Consider the following 23,716-nt stretch of genomic DNA (forward strand, 5'->3'; position numbering starts at 1 on the left):
CTGCTAACTTGAATGGTGATAAATGATTTAATCATGTGGCTCTTGTAGACTTTAGAAACGTTATTGAACTGAGGCAAAGGTGAAACGAGTCATTTCATAACAGTTGTGATGCTCAAAAACTATTTATTCAAAAAGTCCTTGGGGAAAGTAGTTTCGGTCCCATTTGCTTCACATGACAGACCTGGAAGTTGTAACCCCAAGGAACCCCGCTCAGCCTTGCTTCCAAATTTTTCCCGGTAGCCACTGTGAAATATTGCAGCAAAAAATTCCCCTGCAGCACTCTGTAGACCATCACTATAAAAGAGAGGTCTATAAAACTGTTTAGAGGACACTTCGAACTGCAAACAAAGACAATTATGACTTTTTCTTTAATGAGTTTTCAACCCATGGAGGTTTTATGTTTGTAAAACTTTCCTTGAGCTGAGAAAAGTGATTTAAAAATCCATGACGTCATCACAATTTAAAGTCTGTGAACCAAGCAGGAACTCACGGGCAAGGCTACCTTGAGAAAAATTAGTGCACATATTAAGTGGTCTGCATACCCAGGAAGTAAACCCAGAAACTTTTTTGGCATATGCACCAGACAAGCAATTCTCATTGGACTGAATAGGCCCCATCTCTGTGTCTTGTATCCAGTTCTAATAATACATCCATGCGGATTGGCTTGAATGCCTGGCACTCCAATGTCATTGCAATATTGATATTGAGGTATTTGTGTCAAAACAATATTGCGATGTATGATTTTCGCCCTATAGCCCAGCCCTAATACAAAGCTGCATTGGATTTCGTTGGCACTGTAGGTCTCATTAGCCCCCTTTCCACCAAGCAGTACGGAACCGTTCAGTTCGGGACGCTTTTTTCTGTTTCCACTGTGAATTTGTGGATGGTACCAATGGAACCGTTCCGTACCATCTCCATTTTTGGTCCCCCCTCTGTTGGGGTACCTAGCACACAGATCTGATACTAAAAGCTGGAGCTGTGAACACTGCAGTCTGTTGATTGGTTAATAGAGAATGATTGGTCACTCTGCTCAGGGCTGAGCTGTGGCTGGTTTTGAGGCTCATGTAACCACTGTTCATACTGTGGAAAGTTTTATTAGTAGACTTTAACTATAAAATGAAAGGATGTTTTGCTGCCTCTCACAGCAGCCAGAGTTGGAGAAAAAATAACTTAATTCACTGGGTCGACTGCTGGCACCTTTTAAGGTGGAACCTACTTGTAATGTTACTCAATACATGAGTTAACAACGCGACTCAATCAACACACTTTAAATTTTACTGTGACAACTCTGACCATTACTTTAGTTTTTATATGACATACCCTTTTAGTAATGAGTGGATCTTCAAGTGTTTATATGTATGAATTTATACCAGGACGGCATATATTCTAATTCCCACTCGTATTTAAGAAAAAAGCATGGCTGAGCGTCATCCCTGTGGGCTACAGCAACGCTAAACCCCTGAGCTTGGCTTAGACAGACTGAATGCACAAACCTGTGTGTGAGTACAGGTGGATCTGCTGAGAAATAAGCATACTCATTAGACCAGTGTTTTTCAAATGGTGTGCTGCAACACACTGGTTGCCATGATGCCAGTCCAGGCATGCTGTGGGATTTTTTGATAATCATACATTATTATTGCAATATTCAACTGGGCCTATACAAAAAATTATGAATGAATTTTTAATTGACTGTATCAGTATGTTGTGCACAATAGAGCTGCACGATATTGAGAGAAATTGACATTGTGATTTTTTTTGCCCCCAGCAATATATATTGCGATTTCTATATTTTTTTAAGGATCCATTATTTTCCACTAGATGACAGTAGCTCTACTTGGTGAGAATTAATCATTCTGGAATTATTAGGCTGATATTGCTTTGAATGCAAATAGGCATTTGTTCAGTCAAACTACCATCTCTTTCAGTGTTTCCCCTATGCAGCTAGCAGTGTTGCACCACGCTGCTGATTTTTTTTTCCTTTCTTTTATTTTTCTTTTATTTCGTCAAGCTCTTTGTCTAACTACCGTTATATTGTTTGGCACTACAGACACTTCATAACCAGGTCAATTCACTTGTGAGTAAAGCGTATAATAGGAGAGGAGAGGGCTCCGTATTATCTCTTCATAAATTAAAGTTACATTATTTTGCGCGACGGACGCTTCATATAATAACATAACATTATACTATTTAACGTGTTATACGGTGAAACGTTTCACCTTATAACGTGATGACTTACATTGTTTACACGACGGCATGTCATTTCTGTCTCTACATGGTTGCGCCTTTACAATTCTCCTCTGCTCTCTGTATCGCGCATGGCAGAGTTAGGCCCCGATGTGCGCGCACACAGGCATGCACACACACACACACACACACACACACACACAGACACACAAAAACACGTGCGCACACACACACACACACACACACACAGACACAGGTGAGCACACTAGAGCACGGCTCGGGCCGCATTTCCCCACGTCTGAGACATTTTTAACCGAGCCAGACCTGAACCCACAGCACGGCACTGTGCACACAGTCAGTGGAGCGGAGCCTGTGTTGTGTTCAGGCATTGTCACGTAAATAACAAATTCCAACACTTGAATAGGCTATTTATTCTTTACTCCACTAAATTAGACACATTTTGTTGGTCAGTCATTAAAACAGAAGCGATCACTCAGCAATTTAAACGTGCATGCTTAATTTAATTAGGGCAAGCCACATCTCAAGCCTGCGATGTAAATATTGCACATATATGCACCATGATGGCAATGCTTAAAAGATATATCGTTCAGGCCTAGTGCACACCCATTTCTTAATAAAGAGGCAACTCTAGCTAAAAGTGTCATTTAATTTACTTTAATTTAAATAAACATCACAGGGAACCTATTTGTCACCATTTGGTCATGGGAATTATAAGTGTGTGACACATACTATTGGCAGCCAGTGTGAGGGATGAGAACATTTAAAAGGAGAAAGCAGCGAGTGGGACAATGGATTGTTTTATTGTATGGAGCAAATTACAACAAAGCACAAGCAAAGACGACTGAAAGAAAAGAGGGAAAAAAGGGGAAAAACTGTCAGTAGACAATAACACAAAAGCTACCTGTCTTATTTTTTCTTATTTTATTGTCTTATGTCGGGATAAGAATGATAACACACATTACAGGAGCTGTCGCTCACAGAGGTAGATACAGGTGTGCCTTGGGATTTTGTTTTGCCCTTTGCTTTGGGCACAAAAAGTTTGAAAACCACTGCATTAGACCAATAAACAGGAAAGCTGTCAGTTCAGCAGTTGAAGCCTTGGATGAAATTCATTTGTCAAAAAGAGTAACCTTTGACCTCTGACACTCAAAAGTGTTGAAATGGTTTTTAATTTGGCAAAAAAAGCCTAAAGTATGGGGTGTCAGTGGCTTAGTGGTAGAGCAGGCGCCCCATGTACAAGGCTGTTGCCGCAGCGGCCCGGGTTCGACTCCAGCCTGTGGCCCCTTTGCTGCATGTCACGCATGCTTCACGCTCATCTGTCCTATCGATTAAAGGCTTAAAAATGCCCAAAAAATATCTTAAAAAAAAAGTCTAAAATATAATCCTCAGTTGTAGTTTCTCAGATGTCTCAGATTTGCTTTTTTCTGTTTTACATCATTATAAACTGAGTAGGCTATATGTTGGATTTAGACTGTTGTCTAGACAATACAAGCCTTTCGAAGACATTGGACACTGTCTGGATTCTGTGTAGGTCATTTTTCACTACTTTGTAGTAAAAAAAAGGTAGGGCCATAACAAACAATTGTTTTCACCAGGATATTATTTTCTCAATTAATGATTTGTTCATAAAATGTCCAATAATATTGAAAAATATGCCTCACTGTTTCTTAAATCCCAAACTGACATCTTTAAAAAATCTTGTTTTGTATCACCAACATACATAAAACCAGAATATATTTATTTGTTTCTTTGTTTCCAAGGGACTGTGTGCAATATGAAACATAAATGTCAGATCTGATCTGATATATTGTACCAGAGTTAACTTGAAGCCAATTTTCATCAACAATCTTTTGACAGGTCACAACATCCACCCAGTGCCAGAACAGCACTAGATAAACTTACAAGACAAGACACGTAATACAAAGTTACACAAGTGGTACATCACTGACACACACACCCCTATTCACACGCACACTGTGTCATCACCATGTGTGTGTTTAACAAATTATTCAGCTTAATATCGTAGACAAACAATAACCACATTCACACTTGAGAAGATGCAACCAGGGAATTGTTGGAGCTTTTGCTTGAAAAATGACTTGAAACAAATCATCAATCATTAAAATATTTGACACGAATTTTTTTGTTGATCGACTCATCAATAAATAAACAAATTGTCTCAACCCTGAAGTTTTATCAGTCAGTGTATGTTGGCCTGCTGGGGAACAGCCCATTGCTCCAACATCCCATTGTTCCGACCATATTAAACCCATTGTTCCGAAGTCCCGTTGTTCCGAAATCATCATGATGCCCTGTGGTTAAGGTCTGGTTAGGTTTAGGCACAAAAACCACTTGGTTAGGGTTAGGAAAAGATCATGGTGTGGGTTAAAATGAAAAAGAAAGTGACAAACACATAAGCTGTGAGCCTGCTTCACCTCAAGCCTTTCCCAGCTGACCCAGAGCCGGTTGCGGCGCACTATCAAGTTAGAAATACGCCCGCCGGGAGCCGTTCAGCATCACGGACCGTCGGACTAATGGGATGTCGGACCAATGGGCTGTCGGACCAATGACATGGACCCGGCCTGCTGTAGGGTTGGGCTGGTTTTCAAACACCAGACTGGACTTGTGTACCGAATTTTAACTGATCAGCTGCTACTGAGTGGAACATAATTAGACATTGGCTCTTTTTGTACAGCCTGTACAGGGCGGGAATGTATCAAAGGTAAAAGTAAACTCATAATGAAAAAAGCCCATGGTATACCATATATTATTGTATTGTTTTCTATTTCTAATGCATGAATGTGTAAGCAGCATTTTAGCTGTTGTAGATAGGTTTGAGGTGGAGCTTATTTAAAATAATTTACACACTCCAGGGTGGTTTAATCCGCAACAAAATAAGATGTAAAATCACCATATGTTTGTATTCAAAATCTTTAGTGAAAACTACAACATTTCCCTCTGAGATGTATTGGAATGAAAGTATATAGTAGCAGAAAATGGAAATACCCAAGTAAAGTACAACTCAAAATCATACTTAAGTACAGCACCAACCACTGTGTGTATGTGTAGGTGGGTTTGGCAACATCACTAACTGTCCCTTCTGCATCCTCAGGTGGAGCGTCTGTCCAGGAAGCGCCACGACTCCTTTGGGATGCTGGACGGTTTGGAGGAGGACCGGAGCAGCTGCAGCACGGAGTCCAGCGGGGGGAGCGCAGCTTCTAGCCCTGAGGACAGTGATGAGGAGGAGCTGGGTGGAGGAGGGGGAGAAGGAGGGGTGACTCAACTCACTGCGTCCTCTTCCTCCTCCTCCCTGACTCTCATCAAGACCAACGGACAGGTGTACACCTACCCTGACGGAAAGGCAGGCATGGGTCAGTCTTCTTCTTCTGTGCCACAGAGCTCAATTGTTGTCCAAAAACTATTAAAGACAGCCGACTGCCCTGGCTGACATGTCATTTCATTACCATGAACACACACACACTGTAGTAAGCCCTCACACACCATCTATCTTACTTCCAGAAATATTTAATAGAGCACTTAATGTGCATTAGTGCACTGCTGAAAATAGTCTCCAAATGAATTTCCCAGTGACTTTGGCTGCTCTGGGAAATTATTGTATGTATATGTATATCCAGGTTTGGAAATTAGCAGCTGTTAGATTTGCCTCACTAATCAGACCAAAAAAAAAAAAAAAAAAAAAAAAAAAAATATATATATATATATATATATATATATGTATATGGTTATTTATTGAATGGCAGGAAATTTTGGAATCCATTAGCCACAGTGGCAGGTGGACAAAAAATTTGATAAGTATACAATAAGTATAAAGATGATTGAATGAACCAATATACAAAATAAATATGAGTGAACGCAGCTTTAATATGTCAGTAATTTAAGTAAGATCAAACCTCCCAGCTTTTAGTCTTTGATACTGAAGGAAATGTTTGGACCACAAGGAGTTGTTTTATATGTTTTGTACATTAAAGTGGCTCAGTTTGTATTTGTGTGTATGTTTCACAGCCACCTGTGAGATGTGTGGTATGGTGGGCGTCAGAGATGCTTTCTACAGTAAAACCAAACGTTTCTGCAGCGTGTCCTGCTCCAGAAGTTACTCCTCCAACTCCAAGAAGGCCAGCATTCTCGCCAGACTGCAGGTACAACACACACCAACTGACTACCTTTTGGTGCGCGAGTCATCGACTGACTCAATTTTGTTTTATGTTTGTATTATAAGTCGTCAGCTGGTCACATGCTTCCAACTTCTCTCCCCTTCATTCTGCATCTTTGAAAACAGTGCGGCCTGCTGTACGCTCCGAGTGCTGCTGCTTTAATATTTGACATACATAGAACAAAATTCTAATTCTAATTCAAATTGAATAAAACATACATTTAGTTGTGAGGAAGCACCAATACTAGAAAGAAATATTTTTTGCTACCTTTAGTTATTTAAATTTAAACATCAGTGTTTAATCTTATGATGTTGAATACTTCTGTTCTCCTCGCTACAATATACTGTATATGAATTAGGGCAAACAAGAGGCACAGCTTATGTCTGATATATTTATCATTTATAAAGTAGTTGTCTATATTCGGCAGTATACTGAAGTATAAAACAGTGTCATCTGGATACTATTTTATATCACTGTATACTGCAATATACACACACACACACACACACACACACATATATATATATATATATATATATATATACAGTACAGGCCAAAAGTTTGGACACACCTTCTCATTCAATGCGTTTTCTTTATTTTCATGACTATTTACATTGTAGATTCTCACTGAAGGCATCAAAACTATGAATGAACACATGTGGAGTTATGTACTTAACAAAAAAAGGTGAAATAACAAAACATGTTTTATATTCTAGTTTCTTCAAAATAGCCACCCTTTGCTCTGATTACTGCTTTGCACACTCTTGGCATTCTCTCCATGAGCTTCAAGAGGTAGTCACCTAAAATGGTTTCCACTTCACAGGTGTGCCTTATCAGGGTTAATTAGTGGAATTTCTTGCTTTATCAATGGGGTTGGGACCATCAGTTGTGTTGTGCAGAAGTCAGGTTAATACACAGCCGACAGCCCTATTGGACAACTGTTAAAATTCATATTATGGCAAGAACCAATCAGCTAACTAAAGAAAACGAGTGGCCATCATTACTTTAAGAAATGAAGGTCAGTCAGTCCGGAACATTGCAAAACTTTAAATGTGTCCCCAAGTGGAGTCGCAAAACCATCAAGCGCTACAGGAAACTGGCACACATGAGGACCGACCCAGGAAAGGAAGACCAAGAGTCACCTCTGCTTCTGAGGATAAGTTCATCCGAGTCACCAGCCTCAGAAATCGCAAGTTAACAGCAGCTCAGATCAGAGACCAGATGAATGCCACACAGAGTTCTAGCAGCAGACCCATCTCTAGAACAACTGTTAAGAGGAGACTGCGCGAATCAGGTCTTCATGGTCAAATAGCTGCTAGGAAACCACTGCTAAGGAGAGGCAACAAGCAGAAGAGATTTGTTTGGGCCAAGAAACACAAGGAATGGACATTAGACCAGTGGAAATCTGTGCTTTGGTCTGATGAGTCCAAATTTGAGATCTTTGGTTCTAACCGCCGTGTCTTTGTGAGACGCAGAAAAGGTGAACGGATGGATTCCACATGCCTGGTTCCCACTGTGAAGCATGGAGGAGGAGGTGTGATGGTGTGGGGGTGTTTTGCTGGTGACACTGTTGGGGATTTATTCAAAATTGAAGGCACACTGAACCAGCATGGCTACCACAGCATCCTGCAGCGACATGCCATCCCATCCGGTTTGCGTTTCGTTGGACGATCATTTATTTTTCAACAGGACAATGACCCCAAACACACCTCCAGGCTGTGTAAGGGCTATTTGACCAAGAAGGAGAGTGATGGAGTGCTGCGGCAGATGACCTGGCCTCCACAGTCACCGGACCTGAACCCAATCCAGATGGTTTGGGGTGAGCTGGACCGCAGAGTGAAGACAAAGGGGCCAACAAGTGCTAAACACCTCTGGGAACTCCTTCAAGACTGTTGGAAAACCATTTCAGGTGACTACCTCTTGAAGCTCATGGAGAGAATGCCAAGAGTGTGCAAAGCAGTAATCAGAGCAAAGGGTGGCTATTTTGAAGAAACTAGAATATAAAACATGTTTTCAGTTATTTCACCTTTTTTTGTTAAGTACATAACTCCACATGTGTTCATTCATAGTTTTGATGCCTTCAGTGAGAATCTACAATGTAAATAGTCATGAAAATAAAGAAAACGCATTGAATGAGAAGGCGTGTCCAAACTTTTGGCCTGTACTGTATATATATATATATATATATGCATGTATGTGTATGTGTGTGTGTGTGTATATATATATGTATATATGTATGTATGTATATATATGTTGCAGTATACAGTGATACAAAATAGTTTCATCTGCATAAAGATGGATATTGCAATATACATACATTGCCGTGTACAGACATACAAAAGAGTGTCATCTGCATAAAAATAGATATTGCAATGTATAGTGTAATTTTATTTCTGTGTCATGCCACATGTGGCCCATCTCACTTGAGATTACAAGCACTACTATTTTTTTTTAAAACACACACCTTCTGGTTACATGGTGTGCCAAAAAAATAAGAGCAAAATATGACCACATTATTTTGTGCTTCTGTTTCCTTTCAAATAACACATTTGATCATCTTTCAGGATTACTCCAAATAACAAAGAATTGATATTTGCTTTTTTAGTACTATGAAATAGTGTTATCTGCTAGGGATGTCCCGATCCAGCTTTTTCACTTCTGATCTGATACCAATATTACAGCCTTGAGTTTTGTCCGATACCGATCCGATCCAAGCGAGTATTATACATATTCACTTATTTTGTTGTCAGTCATGTTAGAAAAGGTTTGATCAAGCGATATTACTCTAACAAGAACAACTACTTAATCAGGTTAGTTAGAATGATCCACAACAGTTGGTATGAGAAACTGACCCATTTATTGTTAACAGGGTTAAATAAACAAACTTTAAACTTGAACATTAACATTAAATAAAAAATATAGCTGGTTTCCTTTGGCTGCTTTGGCCCCTTAATAAATAGAAAATAAATCAACACAAGAAATCTTTAAAATGTCTAACATTGAAATTAAAATAGCAGCAAGACTCCACACACTTGTGCTGTGCCCCCCTAATAAATAAAAATAGATTAACACCACAAGACATTGTTGACATTTAACAAACAATGCAGCCTTTCCTTTTCAGTTATTTTAGTACTGTTTAAACTGTTTAAACAAGCAACAGTCCATCCATGGCTCCACTTTCACTAATTGTGCCCAAAACAATCAGTGCTCTTTACTTAAACAGTAATAGTGTAAACCAAATAAAAATATCACTCTCAAAAAAACAGAGCAGAAAACAAATAGTCAGTTAACTAAAGTGACCGCTACTCTTCCTACCCTCTGTGTGTGTCTGCCGTCTGCATGTTGGCCTGGTGGATTGATAGTAAGTGCTGGGGCGGATCACTCTAATGGACTGCTTGAATTGTGGAGTGCTGGGCTGGCCCGAAAACCTGGATCGGACTCCGTGAAAAACTGGATCAGAGTTCTTGGATCGGCATTTTTCCATGCAGTCCGATCCAATGCCTGTTTTTTTGCTAATATTGGCAGCCGATACCATCCCTATTATCTGCATAAAGATAGACATTATAGGTATTAAAAGAATGGAATATTATTAATATAAATGTAAAAATATTGGCCCTAGTATGACACCTTGTGGAATACCTTTTAATATAGTTAAGAAATTAGATTGCCTACTTCTGTTCACTGTTTTATGTCAATGTGTCTTAGCCATCTTTGTGTCTTAAAGGGGAAGCCTCCCACGAAGAAGGCCAAGGTTCTGCAGAAACAGCCTCTTATGACCAAACTAGCTGCCTACGCTCAGCACCAAGCCAACCAGCAGAGTGGTGTCAAGAAGAGCGGTGAGTCCACATTATGTTTTAACTAACTAACCTTTGTGTTGGTCAGATTCTGGTGACAGATTTCATAAAAACAGTCTGGATTTGGACAAATTACCATAAGGAACTGAACTAGCCCTTTGTGGCTGTAGAAGCAAGAGATAAGATGAACCGATATTCATCTATAGAAGGGAATTCAATTGTTGCAGCAGCACAAAAGACAGAAGTAAGTAAAGATGGAGAAAGTAAAAATAAAAAATAAGAATTGAGGTAAAAGTAAAAGAATTTGGTATTCTTTATTAATGTTTCTCGGCTATGCACCAAAACACCAAAACAAATTCCCTGTATGTGAAAACCTACATAGCAATGAACCGGATTTTGATGTATTTTATACCGCAACAGAGAAACATCCAGTGGACATGTGGGGTTCAGGTGATCCTGATTAAAAGTCTGCTGTCAGTGTATTTGCTGTATGTTTGTTAGGTTTTTTTTGTTTTTGCTGCAGTAACTGTGGAGGTGTTTGACTGGGGTCGTTACCTAGGAGATGGAGACGTGACGGGAGCACCGGTCAGCTGCTTCAAACATGTGGGTGTAACACACATACTCACACATTTATCTGTTCATGCTCCCACATCCTGGTGTTTGTTATTTTCACCACATTCGACAACCAATTCAATCAAACTTTACTTACATTCAAGATTTAACTAATGTAAAAGTAAATCCGTATTTAAAGCCAAATGTTCCTTAAGTGTTAAAGTAAAAGTACTTATTTGACAGAACACTTCAAAGGTGACACAGCATAGCTTACCGGTAGCCTGCAGCTGCACTTTTACTGATAGTCGGTAGCTTGCCATCCTCTGGCAATGAGCCAAAAAGTATGTGGTTTGTAGTTTTACCCTCCAACAACTTCATCTTCCACTCCACAAATCTACCGGCAAACTGCCCAGCTCCCAGGCTGTCCATTTCTGGGTAACTGTGGTGTTCCTGGAGATTCGTTAAGATTGTCTGTTAGTGGTTGAGGCATTACTTGGTTTTGTTTTTGTTGGCCAAATTATGTTTGTCTCAAACTCAGTCATTTTAAGCTACACCTATAAAGGTATGATTTTATATTTAGTACCTTCTTGTAGTTTTTTTTTTTTTAAATCCAGTGTCTGAGTATTCATGGGAATTAAAAGTTAACTTCTCTTTGAAAGGGTGAACTTGCATTATTATGCTATTTTTATTATATCAGTGGCATAAAATGGTCTTAAGATGGCAATATTGTTAATCACATTTCTGGGACAAAATATCATCCAACAAAGTCAGTTATTGTGACTCATTTGTTGTTGTTATCAATTTAATTTTATTTGAATAATGTATTTTCGTTTAGGTCCCAATGGGGAAGTCGTGGGGCGACATCAGTGAAGGCGTCCGGGTCGAAGTACCAAACACTGACAGCGGTTTGCCCATGAAGGTGTACTGGATCGCTGGCATCATCAAACTGGCTGGTACATATGAATGTTTTATATAGTTATTTTCTGTATTTAATTAATTTTTAGATATTTTACTACAAACATACAAACAGGAGCAATGTGTCTACAGGTCCTTAAAAAGTCTTAAATTGTCTTAAATTCAGATTTGATGCGTCTTCTTCTTCTTCCGTCACATAACCGCAAAACTTTCTCCAGCCTGACAGACCCAACGACTGTTGGGTCTGTCACAATCATTGGACAGACCAAAGAATTGCAATAATTAATAGCATTTATGAAAGCAACGAGATTTTTTCCTTTTACATTAAACAGATTAAACTCACATAATTGTTGTCATTTTTCCTTACTGTTCATTTTTAACTGACAACAGTGTGTTTACTTGGAAAGAGCTTTAATTCCAATTTCTCTTGAGCTTTAACAAATCGATTCAGGTGGACCAGTAATGGCGATGATGATGGTGATGATGTCTCTGTGCAGGTTTTAAGGCCCTGATGAGGTACGAGGGTTTCGACAGTGACTCCACCAGGGATTTCTGGTTGAACTTGTGTGTGCCTGACATTCACCCAGTCGGCTGGTGTGCTGCTGGAGGAAAACCTCTGGTCCCCCCTAAGAGTAAGAGAGAGAGACACACGGTGCAGGGGTTAACTTCTAACTTCCTGTCAGTTAGTATAGATATAATATATATGTACTCTGCAACATTTAATTGTAAAAAGAGAACAAATTTTTAGAAAACAACAGCGGTGATGCACACTGACTCAAAGTGTTGTGATAAATACATTTTCGATAGTTGCTTTACAAGAAAAGTGTCTGTGTAAATTATCAATGTAAAGCTTTTAATGTGAAACACTGCTTTTAGAGTTTAGAATTTAGTTTAGAATTTACATTGTTTTGGCTGTTGTTTAAAATATGTTCATAAGAAAAATTCAATACATGTCTAACGTTATGCACTTCCTTGTATTCCTAAGTTAAAAGCTAGTGCTGTGCTGCGTGTTAATAGTATCACTTGATACATATAGACCAGTCTGGCATCACATAAAGGCTAGGCCCCTATGGAGAAAGAAACATGCAAGAGGGAAACAGGGAAATTCAGAAAAACTGTTGATTCACACTGAGATTTGTGGTACATAAGATTCTTGAATATTCACTGTCAGTGTGGTAAATGGCCAAGTGATGCTGGTGACAGTTACAGCTGATGGATAGCTAACATTGGCTTGAGGTGGAAGGCTGCTGCAGTAAAGTCATACAGTATTGCAGCATCAGACTATCCTACCCAACTAAATCTCAGCCTATGCATCAAACAGTTTTCTATTGACAGGCTTTTTACTTACAGACACCACTTAGCCTTGTGATAACTGGTGATTCAATCAAATAATATCCATCACTGTGTTGGGGAAAGACTGAAGGTGCATGATGACGGTGATCAACCTCAATTTATTATGGTATCATAAACAAGCACTCTGTTTCAGGCAGTGTCACAAACGATAATTAGACATGGCCATTAAACTAACATTGGTTTTAAGAAGAAACAATGCATACAAACTTGTCAAAATTTGGATCCAAACACACATCAAATTGCATTTTCTTTCCCCCGAAATGGGGTGTGGCCTTGATGCTTTGTAACATGCCCGTATGTGCGAGTCAGTTCTGTTGGCATTAACTGACAAAGCTAATGTTAGCATGCAGGTATCAGAAGAGAAAAAAAGGTAATATGGAGTACTGTTGATACATCTGACCTGAAACTTGATAAATGCTGTTTAAGAAGGACGTCAATCTGGCAATGGTACTACTGTACTCTCAATAAAGCAATCGTACTATCAAATTCACAAAAACTTTGTCTGAATACACTGCTCTTCTTAATGGGTTCAGTTGACTATTTAATCTGCAATTTCCTATGACCTATATCTCAAACACACACCATGTGAAACTGTACGTGGGCAACTGTGCACTTAATGGGTATGGACTAGTTTGACTAAATGAGTAAATAACGTCAGCTAGCTTAGATATTTCCCGCTTATTATAAACTGTGTGATTACAACTTTCTGTATATTCATACACACAGATTTCTCCATGTATGGAGACAGAAAAAACATTTACTCAAGATTTATCTGTTGGTGTGTGCACTCAGGCATTCTGCACAGGTTCACTAACTGGAAGACGTTTCTCATCAAAAGACTGACGGGATCCAAAACGCTGCCCCCAGACTTCCCCTCCAAGGTCAAACACACACACACACACACACACACACACACGTTTGTACTTCTCTACTTGTGAACATACTTCTATACTCGTGTCACTGACATATTCCATTCTCTAACCCTGTCATCAAACCTTAACCCAAACCTAATCCTAACTTAAAACTAAGTCTGAAATTGAACCCTCAATGTCCTCAATTTTTTAAAAAATCAATCATTTCCAGGTCCAGGAGAGTATGCAGGTTCCCTTTAAGAAGCAGATGAGGGTGGAGGTGGTGGATAAAACTCACCTGTGTCGGACTCGGGTGGCTCTGGTTGAACAGGTGGGTCTCACATAGCCAGTATTTGATGGCAGAAGTGTTAAATGGTTTTGGTGGTAATGATGTGTGTTGTGGCAGGTGATCGGCGGTCGTCTTCGTCTGGTATATGAGGAGTGTGATGACGGTTCGGACGACTTCTGGTGTCACATGTACAGTCCTCTGATCCACAGCATCGGCTGGTCTCGATCCATAGGACACCGTTTCAAACGATCCGGTGGGTTTCAACTTCAGAGTTTAACTGACTGATGTCTGCATTTCGAAACCGTTGAATTCAAACATTAATTTTTTTTTTTTTTTTTTTTTATTTTATATACTTTATTAATCCCCGAGGGGAAATTCAATTTTTCACTCTGTTGTCAATTACACACAGGTGTGAACACACACATGCACAAACTGGACCTATACATGCACTAAGTGGAGAGATGTCAGAGTGGGCTGCCCATGACAGGCGCTCCGAGCAGTTGGGGTTGGGGGTTCGGTGACTTGCTCAGGGGCACCTCGGCAGTGCCCAGGGGGTGAACTGGCACCTCTCCAGCCACCAGTCCACGCTCCATATTTTGGTCCAGACGGGGACTTGAACAGGCGACCCTCCGGTTCCCAACCCAAGTCCCTATGGACTGAGCTACTGCTGCCCCCAGCAAATACATTTACACAATGTTTAGTAATCTAAAAGTTTTAATATTCCATCAGATGCTTCAGAACGAATGAAGGTTGTTCTGTCTATGACTGGCTCTGGAAGTTAGTTTGTGTCTCACTGGTGGAGCTACATGTAGAGATGTCATCAGACTGCATTTAAAAAACTTTAAGCCTGCAGCTTGACGGAAGATGAAAATGTGTGTTCCCAGATGTGTCGAAGAAGCTCAGCATTCAGATGGATGCTCCTGGACAGCTGTTTGCCAAGGTGAGAACAACAACAACATCACCTGTCCTCCTGTCTGTAAGTCTCGATCTTATTATGCCTCCGCGCCGGCAGCAGCCATGGCCACAGTCTTTATATTTTTGGGTTGTCCGTCCGTCAGCCCATCCCATTCTTATGAACGAGATATCTCAAGAACGCCTTGAGGGAATTCTCTTAAATGTGGCACAAACTTGGACTCAACAATGAACTGATTAGATTTTTGTGGTCAAAGGTCAAGGCACCTGTAAACTTGTCTGTCTCATTCTTGTGAATGCAATATCTCAAGAATACCATGAGGAAATTTGTTCAGATTTGTCACAAATATCCACTTGACTCAAGAATGACTTGATTAGAATTTGGTAGTCAAAGGTCAGATATTTTATGCTGCCGGGGGGAAAAAATGTGTGAAGCATCCATGTTTTCACAGACATTGGATATTAACCGTGAGTGCAACTTGACTGGTTCGTGGAGGCATACAATCTTGAGGCAATACTGTACCTCTAGTTTTACTTTCAGTATACATATGTTTTGCTGCTTTTACTTTGATTTGACTTTTTAAGAAAAGCAGAAATGTCGAGACTAGGTTCAAAGACAAGAGGAAGCTTTTATGACCTGGACAATAATGCCCAAAAAAAGGGTTTTGTGAAAAACATATTTTCCTGTTGACAAAATTACAAATGTTTAATGATCATCACAACACTTAACAAATTTTTATGACCTTGTTTGTTTACAAATGCAGAGTATTCAAAGACTCATTTTTTTTCTGGTTATCAAATTACATTAAAAAAAGGCACATTCTTTGATCTAAAGTGACCTAATTTTTCGTGGAGCAGTCGGGGATTCAGTGCTGTGCTCAAGGAACCTTTGATGTGTGTGCAGGAGGAGCTGGGGAATTAAACCACCAAAATTGTCGAAACAGTCTACCAACAGAGCTTCAGTGGCATAATTTTCTGATTAAAATCATAAATATTCAATTACCTTTGTAACAGATCGTTTGTATGTTACATTTATATAACATAAAAAATTACATGCACTTATATAATCATCTTTGTTTTCTGTTGGTACAAACAAACACCAAAGAAATTAGTGTGTGTTAGTGGCCAGCTGAAGGTTATCAGTGACCACACAGCCTTCACACATATATTTTATTACATTTCTAGTTACTCAGTTTTGCGAATACCTCGCTATAGTTGTGCTCTGTTGGAACCGTTTAACAGCTCAGTGTTGAATGTTCGCCACAGCTGCCTGTGTTAGCTCATGCTAACCAAGCGGACATCAAACTGACCATTTGCTCGGCTTCGGAGATGGCAGCAACAGAAAGTTTGCGGATCTAGCAGGGAGTCAGGATGGCCTGGGATCAGATACCAGACGCAAAAAAGGTCGAATGCAGTTATTATTCGCCTGAAAATGTTACAATACTTCTTGGTACTGGGTTATTTCAGTTGATAACTTAAATGTATCAAGTACTGATACCCAGCCCAAGCATTCAGGCATCTAACCCCCTCTTCCTCTCCTTGCAATTCAAGCTATCACAACTGAAGTTATATTTAGTAACTAACTTTACTATTAATAACATCAGGCATAACCAGTGGAAACACTGGGTGTTATCGCAACTTAAGTGTCGAGGATTTTGATGTTCAATAACTTCAGTAATGTCTGCTGCCTTACGTTTGACACACAGCTCCACTCGCTCACCAGGGCTCCAGTCTGCGTTTGTCTTCATCCACCTGTACAACAGCAGCCTTCACTGTTGATAGGCAAGTACTCGTAACCAATCAGATAGTGCTGTGAGTAGGATACTGGGTGACGCTACAGAGTGGTGATTGCAGACAAAGGCAGGCGGCTACATCAGAGCGAAAGTGGTGTAGTTTTCAATTAATTTACTTTATGGACTGTCTGATTTTAAAAAAAAAAAAAAAAAAAAAACATTCATACAATCAGAAAAATGCTGAATATTGTGGCCAATAATCAGTTGACCCTTACTGTTTGTAACGTTTTGTTGCCACAGGAAAGCAGTTTAACACCTGTACTGTATTTAATACACACACAAACATCTTGTACTCTCACCTGAATTTTCTGGGTAGTTTTGACCTTTGACTTCTCAGTTTTGGTCCCAGTTCCACTTCGTCATCTTTAATATTTTGTTTGGTTAAAACAGCATTCAGGCTCCAGGTAAGAGTTTGCAAAAGAGGTCTGACCAGTGTGTGATATGTTCCTGTGCAGGTAAAGGAGGTGGATCAGAGTGGTGCCTGGTTTGAAGATGGGATGAAGCTGGAAGCAATCGACCCTCTGAATCTGTCTGCCATCTGCGTGGCCACAGTCAGGAAGGTGAGGACCAGCTGATGGCAACACAAACATGATGGCCAGATTTACCTTCAGTGGATAAAACCACCTGTCACCTGTCCTCATCAGGTCCTCGCAGATGGTTATCTGATGATCGGTATTGACGGTTCAGAGGCGGCTGATGGTTCAGACTGGTTCTGTTATCACTCCACCTCTCCCTCCATCTTTCCCGCTGGTTTCTGTGAGATCAACAACATTGAGCTGACGCCCCCCAGAGGTACAGCTGCCTCCTGACAGCTCCACCACAGTGAAAGGATGAATTTTTATTAAAGTGTTATGTACATGCATATTAATCTCCAGTGCGCAATAGCCTTTAAGACACCATAAATTCATACAAATCCGGACCAGAGTGCTGTGAAAAAAAATAAACAACTTAGGCATCTTTCACATTCCAATCTTTAGACTCTTTGTCAACAACAAAATGAATAAATCACTGTGAGAAACATTTATTATACAGTACTGGAGAAAATCAGAATAGATCAGATCAAATAATCCATCTTTTTTGAGTTAACGAATTTAAGCAAGTGGAAATGAAACAGCCATTCCAGTTTTGCTTATCTGAGCACCAGTATCAGGGTTGACTCACTTTCCATTTCACCAAAATCACACATACAGGGCTTAAAGTACTCGGGCATGGCGCCGGATTTCCGGCTTGATGGACATTTCTAGTATTTCTTTTTTTTTTTTGTGGCAACAACTTGGCATAAGTTAGCACTGAAGGAATCATCTTCTGATTTTCAGCTAAGCACATGGGTAGTTCCACCAATAGTATAGAGTTATCAAACTCAGCTGGCCAATAAGAGCTGAGTGGAGAGGGTCTAAAAACAGCACACACACACACACACACACGGACAGGGTTTCAACACACACTACTTCCAAGCACATGTTGTTAAGGTGTCCGTTACAGCCTGATATCTAAATGAGTGTGGGTGAATGTGCAACAGAAATGGACAATTGAACTGCATTTAAATGATTAGCTTGTGTTAGCTTGACCGCCAGCTATCGTACACAGAGAGAAAACAGCATGCCGTGTGCGTTTTGTGCAATAGGTGGATGTGGTAGTCTACCGGTAGAGTAGAGAGAGAGAGCTAAGTAGTGTTGAAGTAGAGTAGAGCAGGGCAGAGAGATGGAAGCCAAATATATTAAACCCAGTGTTAATACAGCAGAACTGAAGAGAGGGGTGAAAAATAAATAGAGGTGGACATGGCTTGAGGAGGAGGGCACTGAGGGCAAAACATTTAATAGCCTACATGGTGCAAGAAGCACCGGGTGGTGCGCCCGGAGCCCTACGGGGCCGGGATCCCACCTCAACTGGCACGCACTGGCCCTCACTTTCCCTCTGACTCACATGCGTGTTAGACGGACTAGGTCCGTGTTTCAAGATGGGTCGGATGGGTTGCCAACATCGCCGCTGACCCCTAGCGCCTGTTGTACGTGGGCCGGTCCCCGCCATGGCGACGGCACGGTTGAGGCGCACTGAGGACAGTCCGCCCTGGTCGACAGTCGCGCCGGGAGCAGGAGGCCCCGTCCCTTCCCAGCTGAGGGGAAGAGAAGGCGCAGAGATACTGTGTCCCGCAGCCCCAGGAAGCGGCGAGGTCCGGGCAGGGGGTGCTGTAAACAAGCCCAAAAGAATGAGAGAATAATCAATCAATCAATTTTATTTATTAAGCCCAATATCACAAATCACAATTTGCCTCACAGGGCATTACAGCATACGACATCCCTCTGTCCTTTGGACCCTCACAGCGGAAGTGAAAATGGCATCACCTGTTCTTGTATTTGTTTCTTTTCTAAAACATAATTTAACCATTTGAAAGAAGAGCACAGCTGGTTTCCTCCTGAATATTTTGGAATGGACTGACCTCAATAACAAGAGGAAGAACAGCAGGTCTGACCTTGTCTTGTTTTCATGTTTTCAGGTTACACCAGTCTTCCCTTCAGATGGTTCGAATATCTGAAGGAGACCAAGTCTGTTGCAGCTCCTGTTGGCCTCTTCAACAAGGTGAAACCAAATACTTAAGTCAATTGACAGAAAACTAACCTGCAACTATTTTGATGATCATATGGTAGATGAAGTCGCTTTTCAAACAAAAGTATCAAATATGTTGATGGTACCTGCTTCTCCAATGTGAGGATTTGCTGCTTGTGTTTGTCACACATTTTAGTAAATTGATCTTATATCATTGTAAATGATTTTCTTTGGGCTGTTGGTCAGACGACAAAAACAATCAGAAGACGCCAGTTATAGTTCTTTTGATTGAATAGAGTCATGATTATTTAAACAAAATCACAAGAGCTGAGATGTGAACGTTTTTTCCAACAAGGTCCAGAGGTGTTAAAATTCAGACAGAAAAAAAGTCAAATTAATCAATAGGATCTAATCAGTAGAATTAAACACACACACATGCAGCATTAATTTACTCATATTTCTTTGAGGTCCACTTTGAATTTGTGTATTTTATTTTCAATCAGACTGTACTTTTTGAGTACTATAATACTTTACTATTTAATTGCGGGAATCTCAAACTCCGTTGGCAATATTCAGTTTTTTAATTTCTTATTCTGAAAATAATCCTGTCTTGTTTCTAAAACTCGATTTAGTGTTATTATTTATTCATTACTGGCAGAATAAGAAATTAAAAAGATAAATATCGACAATGTAGTAGGAATAAAATTTCCAAAATTATATATATAGTATTTTTTTTGTATAAAAACAAGATAATACTATGGTGTCACATTTTTGTATGTTTTCATATAATTTGGTACTTAAGAATCCAACAATAAACACAGTGTAAGCCTCTGAACTTTAACTTGTGCAAAAAAAGGACATATTTTTATGTTCTGTTTGCATTTATTTAATTAAAACCGTAAAATGTTTTACAAATAGGTTGGAGCAACACCATACTCGTGTGATGAGACTGAAAATGAGGAAACATGAAGATATGTTTGCTGTATAAATGTAGTTTTATGTAACAATAAAGGTCAGATTTTCTCCACTATGTTAATAAACTCTGATCTATCTTCGTTCCTCCATCAGGACGTCCCTAATCACGGTTTCCGGCCCGGCATGAAGCTGGAGGCTGTGGACCTCATGGAGCCAAGGCTGGTCTGCGTTGCCACTGTGACCCGCATTGTCCACCGGTTGCTACGTATACACTTTGATGGCTGGGAGGACGAGTACGATCAGTGGGTGGACTGTGAGTCACCTGACCTGTACCCAGTTGGCTGGTGTCAGCTGACCGGGTACCAGTTGCAGCCTCCTGCTGTTAATGCAGGTAATACACACGAACACACACACACAAATTTGTTCTTATCTCTTTGTGAGGACCCTCATTAACAGTGGTTTGCTGCTGTAATAATGCTCTGAGTGTTGTATAAAGCTCCTTTAAATACAAATATAAAATAAAATATATGTGTTTGTGTGTCTCAGGCTCCAGAGAACTACAGTCAGCAGCTTCCAAACAGAGGAAGAAGTCTCAGCAGTACAAAGGACAAAAGAAAAGTAAGTCTTTGAAGCACAAATGACACAGAATGGAAACACCCTGCAGTTTCAATCAGCTGGGTCAAAGTGAAAAAAAAACTTGAGTTTATTCCACTAATCTGTGTTAATAGATTGAGAGTGAGAATATCTTTATGGTAAATATATGTTGTATTACGTCTTCATCTATGGAGCCCTGGTGAGTTGACCTCCCTCGCTTCTGAGGAAAATTCATAAAAATGTGAAATGTTTACAATATTAAGTTTAGAAAAAATAAAGTAATTCTGTTTTCAGTAGAGAATATAATCACTTAAAATGAAACTGGCAAAAGTATCTTTATTGAATAAGGACCAAATCATGAATCACAGAGACTAAAATAATTACATTTTAGATTTGGACAAATACAAAAACATCACTAATAATTATAATTATTTTACAAAAGCTCACATCAAGCCTATTACCACCTGTTATTTTTTTTAACTTTACGTTCCTCTCTTCAGAGAGGAAGCTGCCTATTGCTAAGCGACCTGTCAGTCTCTCCGGCGGCATGGTAACGGGCATCCCCAGGAGCCTATCAGGAGACGAGAATGAGACACCACCCAATTACCCATCACCCCCTACGCCTGCCTCAGCGGCCCAGCCCCCCTCTGCCGACCCAGAGAGCAGCCCGAACACTGAGGGGGGGGCAGGTACACACACACACAGATAAAAACACACACACTGTTGCAATAGTTAGTAGGGGGAGGAAGTATTCAGAGGTCTCATTTATTAAACACTGTGCAGAGAATAAAAACACCTCCTGGAGGTCAAGCTCCCTGATGTAGCACACAGACCATAAGCTGTGCACAATTGGCCATGTCGTTGGACTCATCCAGTTGAATGAAAAAGTAGAAGTCTCACAGATATCATTCAGAGCTGTTGCAGTGTTGGACTGTATTGTCATACAGGAGTACTGCACTCAGTTTGAGAGCAGCAGCTTCGCTAATCATCACTGAACAATATTTACAATACACTAGTACAATATTTCCCTCTGTGGTGTAGAGATGTACTGCAGTAGTAGTATAGCATAGCATTAAAAGTAAAGACTCAAGTAAACTACAAGTAGCTCAAACTTGTACTTAAGCAAAGTACTTGAGTAAATGTACTATGTTACATTCCACCACTGGTATAGCCTTGGATTGGGAATCACCAGAGGACCCACAATATGATATTATCATGATTCGATATTATTGCGATATTGCAATATGCAGAGCATTGTGATACAATATATTGCAATTAATTACCTTTTTTTCTAAGTGCAAATTATCTCCTCAAAGGAAAACTTTGTCAACATCAGTTTTACCTCGTAACATAAAGTTTTCAGTCTGTTCGTCTGACTTGAATCATTTTTATTGCAGCAAAATGTGATGCAAAGCAGACAGACCAACCAACACTGTCATAAAACCTGTCAAATGCTGCAAACACCTCAAACTCACAAACTCACAAACTCAACCGTTGGCAGACTGAATTCTCTCTGCAAGGTTAGATTAAGTGTGTGAGCGAAACACTTCACATGCTGGTATCCCACTAACTGAATGGCGACACCCATGTTAGAAGCATTTGTTACAACCACAATCCCCCCCATTCTTGTGCTTTGCAGGACATGAGACAGCCGTCACCAGTCCTCTGTGAGATAATGTGCCGTTATAGTCACATATGAATCCACTGACCTTGAAGCCCAGGCGTCACAAGTTAATGCCACCCTTTCTGCTTTACTCAAAGATTCCTCAGTGTTATGCTTCACTTCTCTGTGGTCTGTGTTGGTGAAAAGACATCAGGATGGAGTCACATACCTGGGTTCCAGAGTTTTTAGCATGTAACAGAAGCCTTCATTTTCAACACTGTACGGACACAGGTCTTTGCACATGAAGTAGGTGATGGAGTGTGTTATTTTCTTAGCTCGCTCAGAGTTGGATGGTAGTTTGGTCAAGCTGAGTGTGTCCTGTATTGATTGATTTTTGGTGGAGTGGGTTTAGCATTAGCTTGGCTGTCAGAGGCTAATGCTATCTTTGGATGGTGGAGTGTGAGGTGAGCCATGTTAGTAGTATTTCCAGTATTTTAATTCTCATATGACACTGCTTGCAAATCTCATGTGTCATATCCAAGTCCTCCTTTCCTTCTGTGTAAAAAATCCAAAATAAGTCCAGACATTTGATTTTAACGCAGACTGCACATTTCTAATTTATTTCTCCAGTGCCTCCATCTTTGTTTTGATGAACTTCCTGCCAAATGCCGCTGACTGAGACCTCTCCTGACCTCACCAGGAAAAAAACATCAGCACCATCTAGTGGACCAAAAAGGCAGCTGATTTTATTATTCTAGTGCCAAAAGTAGTATTAAAATGTGTAATTGCAAATATTAATAATGTATATAATAAAAGATTGATACTTGCCGTTCAATATTGCCTAACAAAATATAGCGATACTACAGTGTATTAATTATTTCCCCCACCCCTAATATAGCAATATAAAAGAGTGTGTAAGCAAACATGTAATATATTGTGTGAACAACTGCTCACATTGCACAATGACAACTTTTATTTTCCCCAATTATTATTTTATTAAATTTCCTTTTTTTATATATATTTTATGTTATGGTTCATTGTTTTAATATTTCTTCAAAATAATTAGCTTGTTAAATATTACTTGGTATTTTGCATTACAAAAATGAAGATGTGTCTCACAACCTACGGTGTCACCCAATTAAGTTTCAAACTGATTATTTTGAATATGTGGTTTAAAACTTTTTGAGGACCTGTGAGCCAGTCAATGTCCATGTTGATCTCAGC

General features: G+C 39.9%; 1 protein-coding gene across 1 annotated transcript in view; it reads left to right on the forward strand.

Annotated features, from left to right (window-relative positions):
• LOC125879592 (MBT domain-containing protein 1-like) overlaps positions 1-23,716 on the forward strand; it is a 31,241-nt gene that overhangs the window by 1,361 nt on the left and 6,164 nt on the right. The window contains exons 2-17 of the mRNA XM_049561553.1: positions 5,318-5,576; positions 6,229-6,362; positions 10,102-10,213; positions 10,695-10,774; positions 11,559-11,676; positions 12,136-12,270; positions 13,784-13,872; positions 14,075-14,173; positions 14,249-14,384; positions 15,016-15,071; positions 17,292-17,396; positions 17,481-17,628; positions 19,331-19,413; positions 20,449-20,686; positions 20,842-20,913; positions 21,390-21,578. Coding sequence (XP_049417510.1) covers positions 5,318-5,576; positions 6,229-6,362; positions 10,102-10,213; positions 10,695-10,774; positions 11,559-11,676; positions 12,136-12,270; positions 13,784-13,872; positions 14,075-14,173; positions 14,249-14,384; positions 15,016-15,071; positions 17,292-17,396; positions 17,481-17,628; positions 19,331-19,413; positions 20,449-20,686; positions 20,842-20,913; positions 21,390-21,578 — 2,053 coding nt within the window. The remainder of the gene's footprint in view (positions 1-5,317; positions 5,577-6,228; positions 6,363-10,101; positions 10,214-10,694; positions 10,775-11,558; positions 11,677-12,135; positions 12,271-13,783; positions 13,873-14,074; positions 14,174-14,248; positions 14,385-15,015; positions 15,072-17,291; positions 17,397-17,480; positions 17,629-19,330; positions 19,414-20,448; positions 20,687-20,841; positions 20,914-21,389; positions 21,579-23,716) is intronic.

This window comes from Epinephelus fuscoguttatus, linkage group LG19 (genome assembly GCF_011397635.1).
Source record: "Epinephelus fuscoguttatus linkage group LG19, E.fuscoguttatus.final_Chr_v1".
In the NCBI taxonomy this organism is placed as follows: Eukaryota; Metazoa; Chordata; class Actinopteri; order Perciformes; family Serranidae; genus Epinephelus; species Epinephelus fuscoguttatus.